This window comes from Anoplophora glabripennis, unplaced genomic scaffold (assembly GCF_000390285.2).
Source record: "Anoplophora glabripennis isolate ALB-LARVAE unplaced genomic scaffold, Agla_2.0 scaffold433, whole genome shotgun sequence".
Classification (NCBI taxonomy): Eukaryota; Metazoa; Arthropoda; class Insecta; order Coleoptera; family Cerambycidae; genus Anoplophora; species Anoplophora glabripennis.
In genome coordinates this window covers 251,602-273,063 of record NW_019416557.1, presented here as the reverse complement: position 1 = coordinate 273,063, position 21,462 = coordinate 251,602, and the positions used below count along the sequence as shown (strand labels likewise).

General features: G+C 30.6%; 4 protein-coding genes across 6 annotated transcripts; all 4 read right to left on the bottom strand.

Moving 5' to 3' along the window:
• Positions 1-2,095: 2,095 nt before the first annotated feature.
• Positions 2,096-3,078, bottom strand: LOC108910568. Its single transcript, XM_018715212.1, has 3 exons — positions 2,970-3,078; positions 2,717-2,913; positions 2,096-2,450 (listed from the first exon to the last, which is right to left on the bottom strand). Exons 1-3 carry the CDS (start codon positions 3,046-3,048, stop codon positions 2,148-2,150), a joined length of 579 nt encoding a protein of 192 aa, XP_018570728.1. The 5' UTR covers positions 3,049-3,078; the 3' UTR covers positions 2,096-2,147.
• Positions 3,079-8,236: 5,158 nt separating this feature from the next.
• On the bottom strand, positions 8,237-10,675 carry LOC111691701. The gene is made up of 2 exons (XM_023454925.1): positions 10,493-10,675; positions 8,237-8,575 (listed from the first exon to the last, which is right to left on the bottom strand). The coding sequence occupies exons 1-2, from the start codon at positions 10,673-10,675 to the stop codon at positions 8,306-8,308; spliced, it is 453 nt and encodes a 150-aa protein (XP_023310693.1). The 3' UTR covers positions 8,237-8,305.
• A 229-nt stretch (positions 10,676-10,904) lies between these two features.
• Positions 10,905-11,919, bottom strand: LOC108910567. 3 transcript variants are annotated; one of them, XR_001964459.1, is made up of 3 exons: positions 11,848-11,919; positions 11,522-11,718; positions 10,905-11,255 (listed from the first exon to the last, which is right to left on the bottom strand). XR_001964459.1 is itself a non-coding variant. In XM_018715211.1 (3 exons), the coding sequence occupies exons 1-3, from the start codon at positions 11,851-11,853 to the stop codon at positions 10,953-10,955; spliced, it is 579 nt and encodes a 192-aa protein (XP_018570727.1). In that variant the 5' UTR covers positions 11,854-11,870; the 3' UTR covers positions 10,905-10,952. The 3 variants fall into 3 exon arrangements, 1 of the variants encoding a protein (XP_018570727.1); XR_001964460.1 differs by having other exon boundaries at positions 11,866-11,901; XM_018715211.1 differs by having other exon boundaries at positions 11,775-11,870.
• A 5,156-nt stretch (positions 11,920-17,075) lies between these two features.
• On the bottom strand, positions 17,076-20,294 carry LOC108910566. The gene is made up of 3 exons (XM_018715210.2): positions 20,197-20,294; positions 19,949-20,142; positions 17,076-17,345 (listed from the first exon to the last, which is right to left on the bottom strand). Exons 1-3 carry the CDS (start codon positions 20,249-20,251, stop codon positions 17,076-17,078), a joined length of 519 nt encoding a protein of 172 aa, XP_018570726.1. The 5' UTR covers positions 20,252-20,294.
• Between the last annotated feature and the right edge of the window lie 1,168 nt (positions 20,295-21,462).

The window sequence follows — 21,462 nt, the reverse complement described above, 5'->3', positions numbered from 1 at the left end:
TAATAATAATAATAATAATAATAATAATAATAATAATAATAATAATAATAATAATAATATTTATTTAATCCCCACAGACATAATTTTACAATGTATAGGACAAGTCAAAAATACATGTGCACAAACATACACTAAACTTACAAGAACAAAATTACAAATTATACAATAATAGCAACAATAGCATGGAGTGCAACAGTTACACCGTCAAAAGATCCTTATCTAAATAATATTCATCTAAGATATAATAATATTTACTTAATAACAGATCCTTGACTTTGCGTTTAAAATGCAATACATGTAAATTTTTAAAACAATTAGGAAGATGATTATACATCTTAATACCCGCATATGAAATAGATTGTTCGAATTTATGACTTCTATGCCTCGGTAATACCAATAAATTGGGATTCCTTGTTGTGTAATGATGCCGAGGCGAACTATGAAGATATTTGTTCAAATTTTCTTTGTTGTATAATAAAAAACGAAATATATAAATGCAGGGCAAACTCATAATTTTATTATTGATAAAAACCGGCCTGCAAGAGTCTCTAGAGAGATTGAAAATAATTCTGATAAGCAAATTATAAACCAGGCTGTAATAAATAGTTAACAATGAAGTCACTGGCAGTGATTGTCTTAATTTTAATAACGCATAGTATGACTGATTAAGCTTTTTAATTAATAAGGATATATGATCCGACCATCTTAAATTGTCGTCAATATAGACTCCCAAAAGTCTGGTGCATTTTTTTTAACGTTATCGAATTGTTACAAACAGTAAAATTTAATGGGGCTACCGTCGTTGTGTATGAGGAGTGGAAATTGATTTTTTTATATAAATGTGAAATTATTGTACAATAGTTATTAAGTAAATTAAATAGTGATGAATGAAAAATTAAAACGTGGAAACAGGAGTGTGGTTACTTGGAAACAGGAAGAAAAAAAAAGTTTGTAAGTAGATTTTGAGAAAAATAAAGAAAGGAGATACTTAATTAATCAAAAAGTTAAGAGAAATATGAAGAAAAGATAATTTAAATAATTAAAAGATCCAAAGAAGACGGAAATCGTGTATATAAAACATAAACAGGAATAAAAAAAAGGTAATTAATTGACAAATATTAAATTATCAACCTTTCCCAGAGGATAGTCTCCTGTGGAGGACCAAATACCAGATGTAATAGAGGAGCAAACAGACAGTAGAAGATTTGTTCTTGGAGCAGAGTAGTTAGATACGAGAATTGCAGTAGAACTTTAGAAAAACGTGACAGGATCATAAAAGTTGAACGGAAGGAGCAAAACTGTGTCCAAAATTAGAAAATAATTGAGAGATTTTGTATATAATTGTCAATATAATTAGTTAATAGTACTAGCCCTATAGGAAAATTAATACTTTCAGTTTTATTTTGTTTTGAAGAATTTTTTAATTTCAAAATTAATAAATTTTCATATTAATCAAAATTTAATTATAAGAATAACTTATCGTGATAAAAAGAAATCTAAATTTATAAAAAAGAAAAACAAAATATAAATTTCACTGACACTAGTGTCTACCTTTTAATTAATTGAAGGTAAGTAGATTTTCCTATTTGACAATCTGAGCTATCCAAAGGTGCATAAACATAAATTATATATACCTACAAATAAATATACAAATAAATTACACGGCTAATAAAATAACATTACAATATACTCACATACATACATACAAAAAGGCAGAGTTCGCATCCATCCAACACAAGATCAAATGGCAGCGCTCTTCCACTCAACCAGACAAAAATCATAATTAGCACATAATAGAAGACTATAATACATGACTTAATAAACTAAGTAACACAGACATTTGAGACAATCCATCACCGTACAAAATCATATGTTTGATCTTTTTCTTGAAAGAGCTTATGGCTAAAGTTTTGAAAGCTATCGGAATTTTATTGTAGAGTTTGTCAATGTCACATGTAAACAAGGTTTTATGCTGTGGCAGTGTTAGATTATTTTTAAAACGTATGTTGATGTTATGTATATCAGTCCTGTATTTTATTTTCCTATACAAGTAGGTCGGTTGTTGTGTGATAATGGTTTTATGAAAAAATACGTAACAGTGTAGTATGAGATTTATATTCACATTCATTTATAATAGAATATATAAATTACTGAGCGATAACATGGAAACCTGTATCTGAATTGTTTTTAACATCATAAATTAAAACTTCGTAAGAATCGGTACTTTTTTCTCTGTTACCAGCAGGATAAAACAATTTGGCATTTCCCACACTGAATGAACAAACTTTGGCGACCAATAACTCTCCTTGGTACGATATTCTACCAATATTGGTTAATAAGCCATACTCCACACCACCTCGTACCAAATGTTTGTTAATCATCTGAACATGAAGAGTTCTTGCATTAGCTGGAACCCATTTGAAATTATCTTTGTATGGGCTGCACAATATCTAAAACATTAAACTTTATGTTTATCAATACGGTTAAAAAAATGATACCGAAAACATACAGAACTAACAAAAGATGTAATGAAGCTGCATAATTTCATTGTATTTCCTTAAAATGATTTGATTGTGCCGGTAATTTCATAATAAAAAAGAAATTGAATTATTTGTAAATTAAATTCCTAAACAATCCATAACATTTTTTAAAAAAATATGTCCAAACGTTTATGGAACAAAATTGTTGTTGTTATCGTTAACAAAAATTTACAAACCTTTATGTAACTATCTAGATGATGTAACCCCCAAATATTTGCCGTGACCGACGTTTTCCCGGGATATATTGTAACTGGAATAATTCCATAATGTTTTACATAAACTTGGCCAATATATGTTGTCTTTCTGTTTATATCATATCCACCCTCCACAGCGTCACTTGGTATTTCACCTGTATAATCCCTCCAGTAATAATCTGAAAATTGTCGTCAAGTTAATAAAGATCTACATTAGTTTAAGTAATTTATGTACCATAATTCATATCACAAACAATGCAGCTGAAGTATCCAAAGATAATCAGGACATTGAAGCAAATAGTACTAACTTTCATCTTATTACCTTAACATAAGTATCTTTTAAATAAAACTAGTTCTCACAGACTTAACGTTATGCTTATATTATGCGATAATACTAAAAATCCCCCCAAGAACAAGTTGATTACATTCAGATTAAACATTTAATTAGCATATTATTAGTAAATATTTCTTATCACATGCAGATAATTAACTGTATGTCAGTCTAATGTAGAAGATATTTCGAAATAAATTTTTGTTTAGTCATATTTTTCAATGTACTGACTGGATGTAATTTCAGATAAAACATTTATTTTTGTATTTTTCTTTTAAATTTAAAGTACGAACTACGGGTACAATAACACACACGTACCTACTTCATATTTCTGGTATCGAAACATAAGGAACATTTTGTTTGCGTACTTAAGAAGAGCTTAGGGAACGGTGCCATGAATTTAGAACAACATATTGTAAACTAATGCCTATTTACCTCGGTGCAAACGGGCATAAGACTTTTGACGCCTCAAAATGTTATTGGAAAAAGGGTAGTCACTAAACGTCACTTTGAATTTTCGAAACATCAGATAAGCTCCTTATTCGTCTGGAAAAATCAAAAACAGATCGATACTCCACACTTATTAATTAATACTGAATCTATGATACGTAAACTTGAATTTCTCAATACTATTGAACTTTATTACCTGAGAATAGTGTCATTTGATCTATGTTTTTAAAATGAGGTACAAATAAAAGGTTATGGATGAAACACTGACAGTCACCCCTTAAAACTACCCCTATAAGGTTTAACTAATGCTATTAATGCTGTGTAAATTAATATCCAAATTTCCTAAGTCTGTATATAAAATGTGAGTCGGATATCTCGAACGACTTTTAAGATATCGTAAAATTATAATGGTGCACATTTACCATTTTCTACTATAATTTGAAAATAATTTCGGAAAAAAGTTTATATATAAATGCAACTAGTTTCTGGTGTACTATTAATTTTAAAAACGTCGCTTCGGGAGAAAATTTAGGACCACTTTTTGCAGGGATAAATTTACAAACCTCTATTATGATTATCCAGATTATACACCCCCATAGATTGGCTGTAACAGTCCATAATTTCTAACATAAATCTTAACTAATATGTATTGGTTACGTCATACATATCTTCCACAGCGTTTTTTGGTATGTCCCCTGTGTAATATCTCCAGGAGCAATCTAAAAATCATAATGCATCGCAATTTACATGACAGTTAATTTCGCCAAAGCACCCAATTTGAACTTGATATCTGAAAGGCTAAATAAAATATAAAAACCTCCCTAATTAATTATGTCTGTTATTAAAAATATATACAGGGTGTTCTAGAAGTCCGTCAGTTAACTTCAGGAGATGATTCTAAGAATTAAAATAATAGCAGTATGTAATGAATTTTTTTTTTCAAATTGTCAAATTTCGATTAGTCTCTCATTTGGCACAACCACTAAGTAGATGAAGCTCTGTTGGATTAGTCAGACAAAAGCTTCATTATGCGCCGCTAGAGGGCACTTTACCTAGAACATAAGATTTGTTTTGTTCATAACTTTTTTCTTTTGCTAGACATCACAGAAATTTAAACATTATTGAAAAGAGACACAGTATCAGAAAATATCATGTACTCTTTATTCAAACCGATAAATGTAACCGGTTAGAAGGAAACTGCTATTAAAGTGTTATTAAACATCAAACTTTTGACAATTTTTTCTACAATTAATCAAATTGCTATGCTGTAATACCTACTATCTCTTGAAAAAATTCGAACTTGAATTGAATTTGTTATTTAAATAGAAAATTAAAAAATTGAACCTTGACAAGGTGTTGCAAGCCATGGACAATTCGAAAAAAATTTCGTTACATACTGCTATTATTTTAATTCGTAGAATCATCTCCTGGAGTTTCCTGACGGACATTCAGAACATCTTGTATATAATAATAGCGGTACTATTCATGTGTTGAAACTTGCCAACTTGAATTAACAAATTAAAAACATGTTTTCCCTAACCTCTAGCTGAAACCTATATTAATATTCAAATATTAATTCTTATTTAAATCACTAAGTATTACGAGTCTCTAATTTGAGCTCCTCTTGTTTTCCTTCATTCTTCTTTGAACTACCAGTATTCCTAAGACGACGACCAAATCTTGGTAATAATGTAATGTAGATTGTCTAAGTTCTCTTGTTTGAGACTTCAAATTCCATGGGAGGTGGTCTTCTTCCAGGTTTCTTCTTGATAAATTTCTTGATTGATTGATTTTCCCTTTATTTTTAACTCCATTGGTTTGACATTCAGGTAAAGTTTATTATTTTCTACTTGGATAACAGGTTATAACCTTACTCCTTTGACGATTCAATGTTTTTTTTATGTTTCAATACAATTAAATTAACGGATATCCTTTATTTGAAAGCAGTGTTTCTCCTTATCTGTCTCAAACTCGACTGACTGAGAATTTATGACAATCCTTAAATATATTTCTGGCAAAGAAATGACTACCAACTACTTTTTTGGAAATGTTCTAGACATCCATTTTACATGAAAACATATTATAACAAAATATAACACAAAGTGTTAAATCGAAAAAATAATAAGAACAAAAAGTTTTTTTTTTCGTATTTCAATCGAAATCCTTTCCAAAAATGGGTGTTTCCAATTAAAAACATCAACTTCCTGTCTAAAAACACCACTTCCGGTCCAGACCGGAAGTCGTAATATGGACCATTCAATGGCCCCCTCGGTACCCTACAGTTTTCGTATGAAACTTTTTTCGAGATAATCGAGTCCAACCAAGATATTATTTTGTCTCAAGATGAATGCCCCACCTGGTATATTAAATTAGATTTAAATTCAATGCTACCCATGCAATGTAGAGGTGGCCCAATTTCAACATTTTGAAAAAAAGCAACCGCATCTCGAGCTGCTTTATTTTCACGTATTTTTTTCTTACTTTTTTTGGAAAGTTTGTTTAATCCGTAAACAAGTATTTTTTCATTGTATCTTCACACAATACCACGAAATCTTTGACCTATAAAAATCGGAATTCGATATTTTTGTCCTATTCTTTTCTCTAAAAATTTAGTTAAAAAGCGTTGTCTAATGTCGACATCTATTACTACCTATTTCAATTACACCGTGAAGGAAATATACAGGGTATCCCAGAAATAAATACTAAAAGCACTTATTAAAAACATCGAGATCCTTGAAAAAACTATTTCACAAAAATTATGAGGTTTTATGACATGTGGAATCTCACAGTGGAACCAGAAAAATTTGGTCGCAAATTTGATTTTTTTTTTTAATTATTAGTTAGTTAGAAAGCCATTGAATTTAGAAACTTTTTTGTCTCTTGATATTTGTTTCGTAAAACGCAATGTTTTTTAGGAAAATGGCGAATCACGATATGCATTCGATCACATTTTGAAATTTTTCTCGAAAACATTGCGAAAAAAATATAAGGAGACAAAAAGTTTCTAAATTTAATGGCTTCTTAGAGGACAGATAATTTTTGAGAAATTTAAATATGCGACCAAATTTTTTTGGCTCCAAAGACAAGGGGGCCCACGAAAAATTGTCTTAAGGGGTATCTTCGCCAAAAAACGTAGCACCATCAGATTCCGCATGTCATAAACCCCCTGTGTACCAAATTTAGTGATTCCGTACAACAGGGTTCTGAGATATAAAAAAAGATTATTCTTAGGGGCGGACTTCAGGGGGCTGTAACTCCGAAAGAAAAGGCCACTTGGCAAAAAATAAAAAATACGGGTCCCCTAAATTTGTCTTAAGAATCTGTGACCAAATTTTGTTGCATGAATTTCGGGACACCCTATATATAACTATTTTAATTTCCAATCGAGTTTCACCTTTAGCTTTTCCCGGCTTTTCCCGTTTTTCCAAGTGGTTCCCAGAAAGACAACACAACAGTTTTATATTGTTATCTTACAAATTAAGTATCTCAATTGTGTATATGACAACAAATGTAAACTCTAATGGGCATAAATAAGAGGAATTGCTGTCGCTAATTTGATTGCATCAGATTAGATATTATATGTAAACAATGTAGAAATAGCTAACTCTGATAAGTCTTTTTTTCTGAATTTCAATCATTTTACTGGCTTAATAGATTTGAGCTGTTAATGGATGTACAAAAATGGTTCTCAAGAACAAATATCAACAAATTTAAATGGCCGATATGTATTACAGAACAACGGCGTAAACACAAGATGTCAATAAACACCGGGTATATTCCTGAAATAACGATTGATCTGTACTTTCAAAACTTATAACGTACGATTTATTTTTATACAGGGTGATTCACAACTTATCCAAAAAAATTGGGAATAGATGCAGCATGTGAAATAGAGTCAATATAGCAAAAGAAATTTTTGTAAAATCCTTACAGTTTCCGAGAAAAAAAATTATAGTATTTTCAACCATTACATAGCTAGACAATTGTAGTCTCTAGCGTCATTCGCAATACGCGTGGAGAGCCACGTGGCCTCAGCGCCTCCGAATACTGAAATCCGACTGTTTACAATAGTTTTTTAGTAGTTAGTTAAAAAATGGTTTGCGTGTATAGCAACTCGGAGTAGATGGATAGCGTTTTAATTTAATAGGATGAAGTAAAACATTATGGTGAGGCAAGATAACATTTGTGTTAATTCGTAGAAACTGTGTTTACACGTCGGTGGACAAAATTTTGAACAGTTGTTGTAACATCAGGTATGTCAAATTATTTTATTATTTAAAACAACAAATTAATTTTATAAAATAATAATAACAATAGTGACAAAAGCAGATGAATTTGCTGATATAAAATAGGTTCTGTTTATTTCTTTCCTTGCGAAATTCTTCAAAGTTTTTGTCCATTTTTATCACACTTTGCCGCCATGCCGCATTGTGCGAGGTCAGATTTTACAGTTGACCAGTTTCCAGTGCCGTGCAGAAGGGTATTTTTAAATCAGTTTCGAACTGCCTTCTTTGATTTTTTCTTTACAACATTGTATTCGTAAGAGTCCCTTGTATATCAATTTTTTTTTGGATAAGTTCTGAATCACCCTGTATAATTTTCGTTGTATATAGTAGCTCATCAGTGATTTTAATATCGTTTTCAGACTCACTAAGTAAGTATATACATATTTTTCATTATTATTTGATCGACAATACTTTTTGAATTCACTAAATCATAAGTAATGTGAAAATACGTTTATTATAGATTATAAAAATTACATTAACAAGATATTAACAATACAAAAAAATTTAATTCATGTCGTATATTAAAACTTCATAGGAGTTAACACTTTTTTCACTGTTGTTATCACAATAGTATAATTTCGCATTCCCTATTACGTTCCCACACACTTTGGCTACAATTACCTCACCTTTATGTAGAATTCTGCCAATATTAGTCGTCTTTCCATTGTAATCGATTCCACCTCGGACAAGGTGTTTACCAATCAATTGTACGTGAAGTTTTTCTGCATCTGTAGCAACCCATCTGAATTTTTCTTTGAACGGACTACATAATATCTGAAAAAAAACTTGTCAACCATTCTTACCATAACTAAAGGTGCGAAGTTTTTGACAGATCATAAAATTTTGTGATAACATTATAGGGGGTGTTTCTTAATTTTTCGTATTAACATAACATAAACCTCAACAAAATAAGAAAATAGTATTTTTTCAAGACTTTAAAGTCAACGGAAATAAAAATCGAACAATCTTATTTAGATATATGCAGGTTGTTACAAATTAGTAATAGAACAAGCCGTTAACCACATATTCTTTGGACTAAAATAATGGGACCATTCTTATGCCGCTTTTCATTTCGGAGCTTCATTTTCAAAATACAGGGTGTCAAAATTAAAATTTAAAAAATGATTTTTATTGATAACTCTGGTGATTGTAGAGTCATTTATTTGAAATTTAGCAAATATTTTGATCTTAAGTTGGCACACTTCATGTGTAATTTTGGTTTAAAATATCAAAGCGCGAACGGAGGGGATGGGAGGAAGCTTGCAGTACCCATGGACCCTTTATTATTTTTTTAAGAAAGCCTATGCTTTCCGATTATGTTTTTTTAGATAAAATTGCGTTTTATTCAATTTTTTTCACTCCTGTAAGATTTTTATTTGAAGTCTCGTTTACGAGATATTGTAACTTTTTCTCGTTTAAAGTAAAACATGTAAAAAAAGAATTGATAGAGTATGAAGTTTTTGTATTGACAGATAAACGAAAAATCATAACAAATTTTTTGATCGAGAAATTGTTAAAGAATGTCGTCAGATAACGCCCGAAATACTTCGAAATGTTCGTTCGGAAGTGGAACAAAGATTTTATTATTGTGTGGAAGCGGAGGAAACCAAATTGAACACTTAGTAAAATAACATTATTTCATTCATTGATGTTTGGTCTTATTCTTTAAGTGTTGATTTTATTGTCATATCCAAACCCAAAATTTAAAGAGTCATATGTCGTCGCAAAATTGAAAAAGCTTTAAAATGAGGTGTCATAAGGTACCATTTAGAGTTTTAGTGTATTTTACTGCCTAACGAGTAGCTTCCAATACACCAAAACTTACGCCATTATGTGTTCCCCTTGAGAAGAAAGTCGATGCCTCAGGTTTTTTTTTATTTCGATATTTTCTAGGTGGGAAGTTTTAATTTGAACGCCCTGTATACGTCACAGATAAGATTCCGAACTGTTGATATTGCAGGAAACAACTAGTCTATGATCTTCGTGCTCCAACTAATTAATAGTAAAGTACCGAGTAAAAATAAATAATGATATGTCAAAATATTATTAACATAAGGTTACATAACCTGACGCAGTGAAATTATTAAATAATGCATTCTTTCAAAGAAATATTTTATATTTTTATTGTTCCAACATCTCCCTTGACAAAGTAATTGCTTCCTGAAATTTCAACAGTTAGGAATCCTGTCTGTGTATCTTTCGCATATCTCTATGTTTAACTTCAATTACCAGGATTATTTTTAGAAAAAAAATGGATTTATTTGAATTAGTTAACTACCGCTCAGCACACATTTTTAGTGATACGATAATATCTATAGCAAAAATGAATGCCTCAGGTCATTTAATATCATACTACACGTTTTTGCATAAAATGTACAAAAAAAAAGTGAAATACGATTAAAGAAAGAAATAGCATAAAATCGGTTACTTCCAAACTAATCGGAATTTTTAAAATTTAAAAACGAATCTGCAAAAAATTCTGCACATTTTTGCTCATTTTACCATTTCTGTATATTTTAAAATAAGAAAGATATTGGATAATTAAAAAGTTGTCACCCTTTATATTGTGTTAATCTTAACTAAATTTGTAAAAATAATACTTAAAATTTTCATCTAGTCTAACCATTCAGTACCTGACTTAAGAATTCAAAAATAAAATAATACATACGGTTTATAATTATTTTTACTTACTTTTATATAATCAAAAATGTAGTATCCCGTTACACTAGGAACAACTGTTGTTTCGCCGGGATATATCGTAACAGGACATATTCCGTATTTATGAACATAGACATGGCCAATGTACGTTGGTCTATGGTTTACATCGCGCCCACCCGGGACGGCATCTCTTGGTATATCACCNTGCAAAATCATGTGTTTGATCTTTTTCTTGAAAGAGCTTATGGCTAAAGTTTTGAAAGCTATCGGAATTTTATTGTAGAGTTTGTCAATGTCACATGTAAACAAGGTTTTATGCTGTGGCAGTGTTAGATTATTTTTAAAACGTATGTTGATGTTATGTATATCAGTCCTGTATTTTATTTTCCTATACAAGTAGGTCGGTTGTTGTGTGATAATGGTTTTATGAAAAAATACGTAACAGTGTAGTATGAGATTTATATTCACATTCATTTATAATAGAGTATATAAATTACTGAGCGATAATATGGAAACCTGTATCTGAATTGTTTTTAACATCATAAATTAAAACTTCGTAAGAATCGGTATTTTTTTCTCTGTTACCAGCAGGATAAAACAATTTGGCATTTCCCACACTGAATGAACAAACTTTGGCGACCAATAACTCTCCTTGGTACGATATTCTACCAATATTGGTTAATAAGCCATACTCCACACCACCTCGTACCAAATGTTTGTTAATCATCTGAACATGAAGAGTTCTTGCATTAGCTGGAACCCATTTGAAATTATCTTTGTATGGGCTGCACAATATCTAAAACATTAAACTTTATGTTTATCAATACGGTTAAAAAAATGATACCGAAAACATACAGAACTAACAAAAGATGTAATGAAGCTGCATAATTTCATTGTATTTCCTTAAAATGATTTGATTGTGCCGGTAATTTCATAATAAAAAAGAAATTGAATTATTTGTAAATTAAATTCCTAAACAATCCATAACATTTTTTAAAAAAATATGTCCAAACGTTTATGGAACAAAATTGTTGTTGTTATCGTTAACAAAAATTTACAAACCTTTATGTAACTATCTAGATGATGTAACCCCCAAATATTTGCCGTGACCGACGTTTTCCCGGGATATATTGTAACTGGAATAATTCCATAATGTTTTACGTAAACTTGGCCAATATATGTTGTCTTTCTGTTTATATCATATCCACCCTCCACAGCATCACTTGGTATTTCACCTGTATAATCCCTCCAATAATAATCTGAAAATTGTCGTCAAGTTAATAAAGATCTACATTAGTTTAAGTAATTTATGTACCATAATTCATATCACAAACAATGCAGCTGAAGTATCCAAAGATAATCAGGACATTGAAGCAAATAGTACTAACTTTCATCTTAATATCTACCTTAACATAAGTATCTTTTAAATAAAACTAGTTCTCACAGACTTAACGTTATGCTTATATTATGCGATAATACTAAAAATCCCCCCATGAAAAGTTGATTACATTCAGATTAAACATTTAATTAGCATATTATTAGTAAATATTTCTTATCACATGCAGATAATTAACTGTATGTCAGTCCAATGTAGAAGATATTTCGAAATAAATTTCTGTTTAGTCATATTTTCCAATGTACTGACCGGATGTAATTTCAGATAAAGCATTTATTTTTGTATTTTTCTTTTAAATTTAAAGTACGAACTACAATAACACACACGTACCTACTTCATATTTCTGGCTATCGAAACATAAGGAACATTTTGTTTGCGTACTTAAGAAGAGCTTAGGGAACGGTGCCATGAATTTAGAACAACATATTGTAAACTAATGCCTATTTACCTCGGTGCAAACGGGCATAAGACTTTTGACGCCTCAAAATATTATTGGAAAAAGGGTAGTCACTAAACGTCACTTTGAATTTTCGAAACATCAGATAAGATCCTTATTCGTCTGGAAAAAATCAAAAACACATCGATACTCCACACTTATTAATTAATACTGAATCTATGATACGTAAACTTGAATTTCTTGATACTATTGAACTTTATTACCTGAGAATAGTGTCATTTGATCTATGTATTTAAAATGAGGTACAAATAAAAAGTTATGGATGAAACACTGACAGTTACCCCCTAAAACTACCCCTGTAAGGTTTAACTAATGTTATTAATGCTGTGTAAATTAATATCCAAATTTCCTAAGTCTGTATATAAAATGTGAGTCGGATATGTCGAACGACTTTTAAGATATCGTAAAATTATAATGGTGCACATTTACCATTTTCTACTATTATTTGAAAATAATTTCGGAAAAAAGTTTATATATAAATGCAACTTTAGTTTCTGGCGTACTATTAATTTTAAAAACGTCGCTCCGGGAGAAAATTTAGGACCACTTTTTGCATGGATACATTTACAAACCTCTATTATGATTATCCAGATTATACACCCCCATAGATTGACTGTAACAGTCCATAATTTCTAACATAAATCTTAACTAATATGTATTGATTACGTCATACATATCTTCCACAGCGCTTTTTTGGTATGTATCCTGTGTAATATCTCCAGGAGCAATCTAAAAATCATAATGCATCGCAATTTACGTGACAGTTAATTTCGCCAAAGCACCCAATTTGAACTTGATATCTGAAAGGCTAAATTAAATGTAAAAACCTCCCTAATTAATTATGTCTGTTATTAAAAATATATACAGGGTGTTCTAGAAGTCCGTCAGGTAACTTCAGGAGATGATTCTACGAATTAAAATAATAGCAGTATGTAATGATTTTTTTTTTCGAATTGTCAAAGTTCGATTAGTCTCTCATTTGGTACAACCACTAAGTAGATGAAGCTCTGTTGGACTAGTCAGACAAAAGCTTCATTATGCGCCGCTAGAGGGCACTTTACCTAGAACATAAGATTTGTTTTGTTGATAACTTTTTTCTTTTGCTAGACATCACAGAAATTTAAACGTTATTGAAAAGAGACACAGTATCAGAAAATATCATGTACTCTCTATTCAAGCCGATAAATGTAACCGGTTAGAAGGAAATTGCTATTAAATTGTTAGTAAACATCAAACTTTTGATAATTTTTTCCGCAATTAATCAAATTGCTATGCTGTAATACTATCTCTTGAAAAAATTCGAACTTGAATTAAATAAGTTATTTAAATAGAAAATTTAAAAAAATTGAACCTTGACAAGCTGTTGCAAGCCATGGACAATTCGAAAAAAATTTCATTACATACTGCTACTATTCTAATTCGTAGAATCATCTCCTGGAGTTTCCTGACGGACATTCAGAACATCTTGTATATAATAATAGCGGTACTATTCATGTGTTGAAACTTGCCAACTTGAATTAACAAATTAAAAACATGTTTTCCCTAACCTCTAGCTGAAACCTATATTAATATTCAAATATTAATTCTTATTTAAATCACTAAGTATTACGAGTCTCTAATTTGAGCTCCTCTTGTTTTCCTTCATTCTTCTTTGAACTACCAGTATTCCTAAGACGACGACCAAATCTTGGTAATAATGTAATGTAGATTGTCTAAGTTCTCTTGTTTGAGACTTCAAATTCCATGGGAGGTGGTCTTCTTCCAGGTTTCTTCTTGATAAATTTCTTGATTGATTGATTTTCCCTTTATTTTTAACTCCATTGGTTTGACATTCAGGTAAAGTTTATTATTTTCTACTTCGATAACAGGTTATAACCTTACTCCTTTGACGATTCAACGTTTTTTTTATGTTTCAATACAATTAAATTAACGGATATCCTTTATTTGAAAGCAGTGTTTCTCCTTATCTGTCTCAAATTCGACTGACTGAGAATTTATGACAATCCTTAAATATATTTCTGGCAAAGAAATGACTACCAACTACTTTTTTGGAAATGTTCTAGACATCCATTTTACATGAAAACATATTATAACAAAATATAACACAAAGTGTTAAATCGAAAAAATAATAAGAACAAAAAGTTTTTTTTTCGTTTTTCAATCGAAATCCTTTCTAAAAATGGGTGTTTCCATTTAAAAACATCAACTTCCTGTCTAAAAGCACCACTTCCGGTCCAGACCGGAAGTCGTAGTATGGACCATTCAATGGCCCCCTCGGTACCCTACAGTTTTTGTCTGAAACTTTTTCCAAACAATCGAGTCCAACCAAGATATTATTTTGTCTCAAGATGAATGCCCCACCTGGTATATTAAATTAGATTTTAATTCAATGCTACCCATGCAATGTAGAGGTGGCCCAATTTCAACATTTTGAAAAAAGCAACTGCATCACGAGCTGCTTTATTTTCATGTACTTTTTTCTTACTTTTTTTGGAAAGTTTGTTTAATCCGTAAACAAGTATTTTTTCATTGTATCTTCACACAATACCACGAAATCTTTGATCTATAAAAATCGGAATTCGATATTTTTGTCCTATTCTTTTCCCTAAAAATTTAGTTAAAAAGCGTTGTCTAATGTCTGCATATATTACTACTTATTTCAATTACACCGTGAAGAAAATATACAGGGTATCCCAGAAATAAATACTAAAAGCGTATATTAAAAACTTTGAGATCCTTGAAAAAACTATTTCACAAAAATTATGAGGTTTTATGACATGTGGAATCTCACAGTGCTACGCTTTTTGGCGAGAAACCCCCTTAAAATAGTTTTTCGTGGGCCCCCTTGTCTTTGGAACCAGAAAAATTTGGTCGCAAATTTGATTTTTTTTTTTTAATTATTAGTTAGAAACTTTTTTGTCTCTTGATATTTGTTTCGTAAAACGCAATGTTTTTTAGGAAAATGGCGAATCACGATATGCATTCGATCACATTTTGACATTTTTCTCGAAAACATTGCGAAAAAAGTATAAGGAGACAAAAAGTTTCTAAATTTAATGGCTTCTTAGGGGACAGATAATTTTTGAGAAATTTAAATATGCGACCAATTTTTTTAGCTCCAAAGACAAGGGGACCCACGAAAAATTGTCTTCGCAAAAAAACGTAGCACCATCAGATTCCACATGTCATAAACCCCCTGTGTACCAAATTTAGTGATTCTCGTACAACAGGGTTCTGAGATATAAAAAAAGATTATTCTTATGGGCGGACTTCAGGGGGCTGTAACTCCGAAAGAAAAGGCCACTTGGCAAAAAATAAAAAATACGGGTCCCCTAAATTTGTCTTAAGAATCTGTGACCAAATTTTGTTGCATGAATTTCGGGACACCCTGTATATAACTATTTTAATTTCCAACCGAGTTTCACATTTAGCTTTTCAAGTGGTACCCAGAAAGACAACACAACAGTTTTATATTGGTATCTTATAAATTAAATATCTCAATTGTGTATATGACAACAAAAGTAAACTCTAATGGGCATAAATAAGAGGAATTGCTGTCGCTAATTTGATTGCATCAGATTAGATATTATATGTAAACAATGTGGGAATAGCTAACTCTGATAAGTCTTTTTTTCTGAATTTCAATCACTTTACTGGCTTGATAGATTTGAGCTGTTAATGGATGTACAAAAATGGTTCTCAAGAACAAATATCAACAAATTTAAATGGCTGATATGTATTACAGCACAACGGCGTAAACACAAGATGTCAATAAACACCGGGTATATTCCTGAAATAACGATTGATCTCTACTTTCAAAATTTATAACGTACGATTTATTTTTATACAGGGTGATTCACAACTTATCCAAAAAAATTGGGAATAGATGCAGCAAGTGAAATATAGTCAATATAGCAAAAAAAATTTTTGTAAAATCGTTACAGTTTCCGAGAAAAAAAATTATAGTACTTTCAACCATTACATAACTGGACAGTTGTAGTCTCTAGCGCCATTCGCAATACGCGTGGAGAGCCACGTGGCCTCAGCGACTCCGAATACTGAAATCCGACTGTTTACAATAGTTTTTTAGTAGTTAGTTAAAAAATGGTCTGCGTGTATAGCAACTCGGAGTAGATGGATAGCGTTTTAATTTAATATGATGAAGTAAAACGACATTATGGTGAGGCAAGATAACATTTGTGTTAATTCGTAGAAACTGTGTTTACACGTCAGTGGACAAAATTTTGAACAGTTGTTGTAACATCAGTTATGTCAAATTATTTTATTATTTAAAACAACAAATTAATTTTATTAAATAATAATAACAATAGCGACAAAAGCAGATGAATTTGCTGATATAAAATAGGTTATGTTTATTTCTTTCCTTGCGAAATTCTTCGAAGTTTTTGTCCATTTTTGTCAGATTTTACAGTTGACCAGTTTCCAGTGCCGTGCAGAAGGGTATTTTTACATCATTTTCGAACTGCCTTCTTTGATTTTTTCTTTGTATTTGTAAGAGTCCCTTGTATATCAATTTTTTTTTTGGATAAGTTCTGAATAACCCTGTATAATTTTCGTTGTATATAGTAGCTCATTAGTGATTTTAATATCGTTTTCAGACTCACTAAGTAAGTATATACATATTTTTATTATTATTTGATCGACAATACTTTTTGAATTCACTAAATCATAAGTAATGTGAAAATACGTTTATTATAGATTATAAAAATTACATTAACAAGATATTAACAATACAAAAAAAATTAATTCAAGTCGTATATTAAAACTTCATAGGAGTTAACACTTTTTTCACTGTTGTTATCACAATAGTATAATTTCGCATTCCCTATTACGCTCCCACACACTTTGGCTACAATTATCTCACCTTTATGTAGAATTCTGCCAATATTAGTCGTCTTTCCATTGTAATCGACTCCACCTCGGACAAGGTGTTTACCAATCAATTGTACGTGAAGTTTTTCTGCATCTGTAGCAACCCATCTGAATTTTTCTTTGAACGGACTACATAATATCTGAAAAAAAAACTTGTCAACCATTCTTACCATAACTAAAGGTGCGAAGTTTTTGATAGATCATAAAATTTTGTGATAACATTATAGGGGGTGTTTCTTAATTTTTCGTATTAACATAACATAAACCTCAACAAAATAAGAAAATAGTATTTTTTCAAGACTTTAAAGTCAACGGAAATAAAAATCGAACAATCTTATTTAGATATATGTAGGTTATTACAAATTAATAGAACAAGCCGTTAACCACATATTCTTTGGACTAAAATAATGGGACCATTCTTATGCCGCTTTTCATTTCGGAGCTCCATTTTCAAAATACAGGGTGTCAAAATTAAAATTTAAAAAATGATTTTTATTGATAACTCTGGTGATTGTAGACATTTATTTGAAATTTAGCACATATTTGATCTTAAGTTGGCACACTTTATGTGTAACTTTGGTTTAAAATAAAAAAGCGCGAACGGAGAGGATGGGAGGAAGCTTGCAGTACCCATGGACCCTTTATTATTTTTTTAAGTACGCCTATGCTTTCCGATTATGTTTTTTTAGATAAAATGGCGTTTTATTCAATTTTTTTCACTCCTGTAAGATTTTTATTTGGAGTCTCGTTTACGAGATATTGTAACTTTTTCTCGATTAAAGTAAAACATGTAAAAAAGGAATTGATATAGTATGAAGTTTTTATATTGACAGATAAACGAAAAATCAAAACAAATTTTTTGATCGAGAAATTGTTAAAGAATGTCGTCAGATAACGCTCGAAATACTTCGAAATGTTCGTTCGGAAGTGGAACAAAGATTTTATTATTGTATGGAAGCGGAGGGAAACCAATTTGAACACTTAGTAAAATAACATAATTTCATTCATTGATGTTTGGTCTTATTCTTTAAGTGTTGATTATTGTCATATCCAAACCCAAAATTTAAAGAGTCATATGTCGTCGCAAAATTGAAAAAGCTTTAAAATGAGGTTTCATAAGGTACCATTTAGAGTTTTAGGGTATTTTACTGCCTAACGAGTAGCTTCCAATACACCAAAACTTACGCCATTATGTGTTCCCCTTGAGAAGAAAGTCGATGTTCCTCAGGGTTTTTTTTCATTTCGATATTTTCTAGGTGGGAAGTTTTAATTTGAACGCCCTGTGTACGTCACAGATAAAAGTCAGAACTGTTGATATTGCAGGAAACAACTACTCTATGATCTTCGTGCTCCAACTAATTAATAGTAAAGTACCGAGTAAAAATAAAAAATGATATGTCAAAATATTATTATTCCAACATCGCCCTTGACAAAGTAATTACTTCCTGAAATTTCAACAGTTAGGAATCCTGTCTGTGTATCTTTTGCATATCTCTATGTTTGACTTCAATTGGCAAGATTATTTTTAGAAAAAAAAAATGGATTTATTTGAATTAGTTAACTACCGCTCAGCACACATTTTTAGTGATACGATAATATTTATAGCAAAAATGAATGCCTCAGGTCATTTAATATCAGACAACACGTTTTTGCCATAAAATGTACAAAAACAAGTGAAATACGATTAAATAAAGAAATAGCATAAAATCGGTTACCTCCAAACTAATCGGAATTTTTAAAATTTAAAAACGAATCCATGATCTGCAAAAAATTCTGCACATTTTTGCTCATTTTACCATGTCTGTATATTTTAAAATAAGAAAGATATTGGATAATTAAAAAGTTGTCACCCTTTATATTGTGTTAATCTTAACTAAATTTGTAAAAATAATACTTAAAATCTTCATCTAGTCTAACCATTCAGTACCTGACTTAAGAATTCAAAAATAAAATAATACATACGGTTTATAATTATTTTTACTTACTTTTATATAATCAAAAATGTAGTATCCCGTTACACTAGGAACAACTGTTGTTTCGCCGGGATATATCGTAACAGNCCCCAAGAACAAAAATCGACGGGTCTCGGCGAATTTTGAAATATTATTCGGTTTTCCAATTATAGGGGGGGTCAAATTTTCGTTGGGATACCCTGTATATATAAATACATGGTACGGTAAGTAATTTAAGATTTTTAAATAAATTTCTACATGAATGATATTTATTTACTGAGGCTATACTCCTTACTATTCTCTTTTGTAATCTAAGAAACTTTCAACATTTGAGATGAACATCCCCAAAATAATATACTGTATCTTATTCTATAATAAATATGAGCGTAATAATATGACAATAAAATTTTTTTAGTTGTTAGACATTTTAACCTATATAGTACCTAACAGATAGAAGATAATTTTGAACATAAGTTATTAATATGATCACTCCAATCCAAAAATTGATTTATGTATACACCTAAAAATTTTATTGTATCAGTTTGTCNTTTAAAATTTAAAAACGAATCTGCAAAAAATTCTGCACATTTTTGCTCATTTTACCATTTCTGTATATTTTAAAATAAGAAAGATATTGGATAATTAAAAAGTTGTCACCCTTTATATTGTGTTAATCTTAACTAAATTTGTAAAAATAATACTTAAAATTTTCATCTAGTCTAACCATTCAGTACCTGACTAAGAATTTAAAAATAAAATAATACATATGGTTTATAATTATTTTTACTTACTTTTATATGATCAAAAATGTAGTATCCCGTTACACTAGGAACAACTGTTGTAATGCCGGGATATATCGTAACAGTACATATTCCGTATTTATGAACATAGACATGGCCAATGTACGTTGGTCTATGGTTTACATCGCGCCCACCCGGGACGGCATCTCTTGGTATATCACCTGTGTAATCCCTCCAGTAGTAATCTAAATAAAGAGGGATAATATAGTACATTTCTTACAGAACAAGGATTATTTTACCGTAATGTAAACCACTAGATACGTGGGCAAATTCTGTGGTACTGGGATCACTCATGTTTCAACCACTATTCAAGTGCTGGAAGTTACTCAGCTGGGTCGAAAACACAGACTGCTTTATGTTTGTTTGCGCATGATAAGTAGATGCCATTAAATCGAATCAATAAAATCAATTGAAATGCAATAAGTAAGTGGGCGTCCCGAAATAATAATAATAATAATAATAATAATAATTTATTAGCCCAACAGAAGTAATTCCATTTATAGAGCTAAATTACATTGAAATAGTACATAATATAAATATAAAAAACTCAATAACATCAAAAGAACAAAAAACAAAAAAAAAGAAGAAAAATACAATAGTTCGGTAAAGTGTAGGAGTTAAATGAATATACTTAACCTAAGACATGTAACTTAAAGCAAGAGAGGCATCAATTACGATCATGGTTTACTATACTCATACATAACATTTTGACCGAGCAATCGTTTATATCGCAAGTGTTACAGATAGAATTAAATGTCTTGCACATAAAATAAACTGGGGACTTTAACAATAAGTTTGTGCAAGCCCTTGGCAAATAAAAAGTTGCATGATTCCTCATCTCAGCGCGTGGTACTAGAAAACTTAGTTGCTCTAGCAAATCTGGGCAATCGATTTTATTATGAATAAGATTATAAAGGAATTTTACCGACTGACAACGCCTGCGGGTTTCTAAAGCTTGGAAGTTAAACATATCTAATAATGTATCGTGATCGAAGCCCTGAGCCGGATATATACCAGTAGACTTAAAATACAAGAATTTCAAAAAACGCCTTTGAACATTTTCAAGGGCATCAGAATGTAATTGGTAATAGGGATTCCAAATCAATGAGCAATACTCAAGCTTCGATCTAACATAGGCATAATACAAAATTTGCAAAGCTTTGATATTAGTAAACGAATGACAATTGCGGACTATAAACCCGGTCATTTTCCTGGCATGTGATTGTATTTGATAAATGTGATCAACAAAACTCAAACGGGAATCAAATAAAACTCCTAAATCTTTGATTGTTTCCGCAGATTGCAAACTCTGATTATTAATTTTATATATATATTTCGCAAAATTAATCTTTCTGGTAAATGTAACCACCTTACACTTAGCAACGTTAAGTTCTAACCTATTTTTCTTACACCACAGTTCAATATTGGCCAGATCATTCTGCAAGATTAAGTTATCTGAGGTATCATCAATTTTTCTATATATTTTCAAATCATCAGCGAAAATT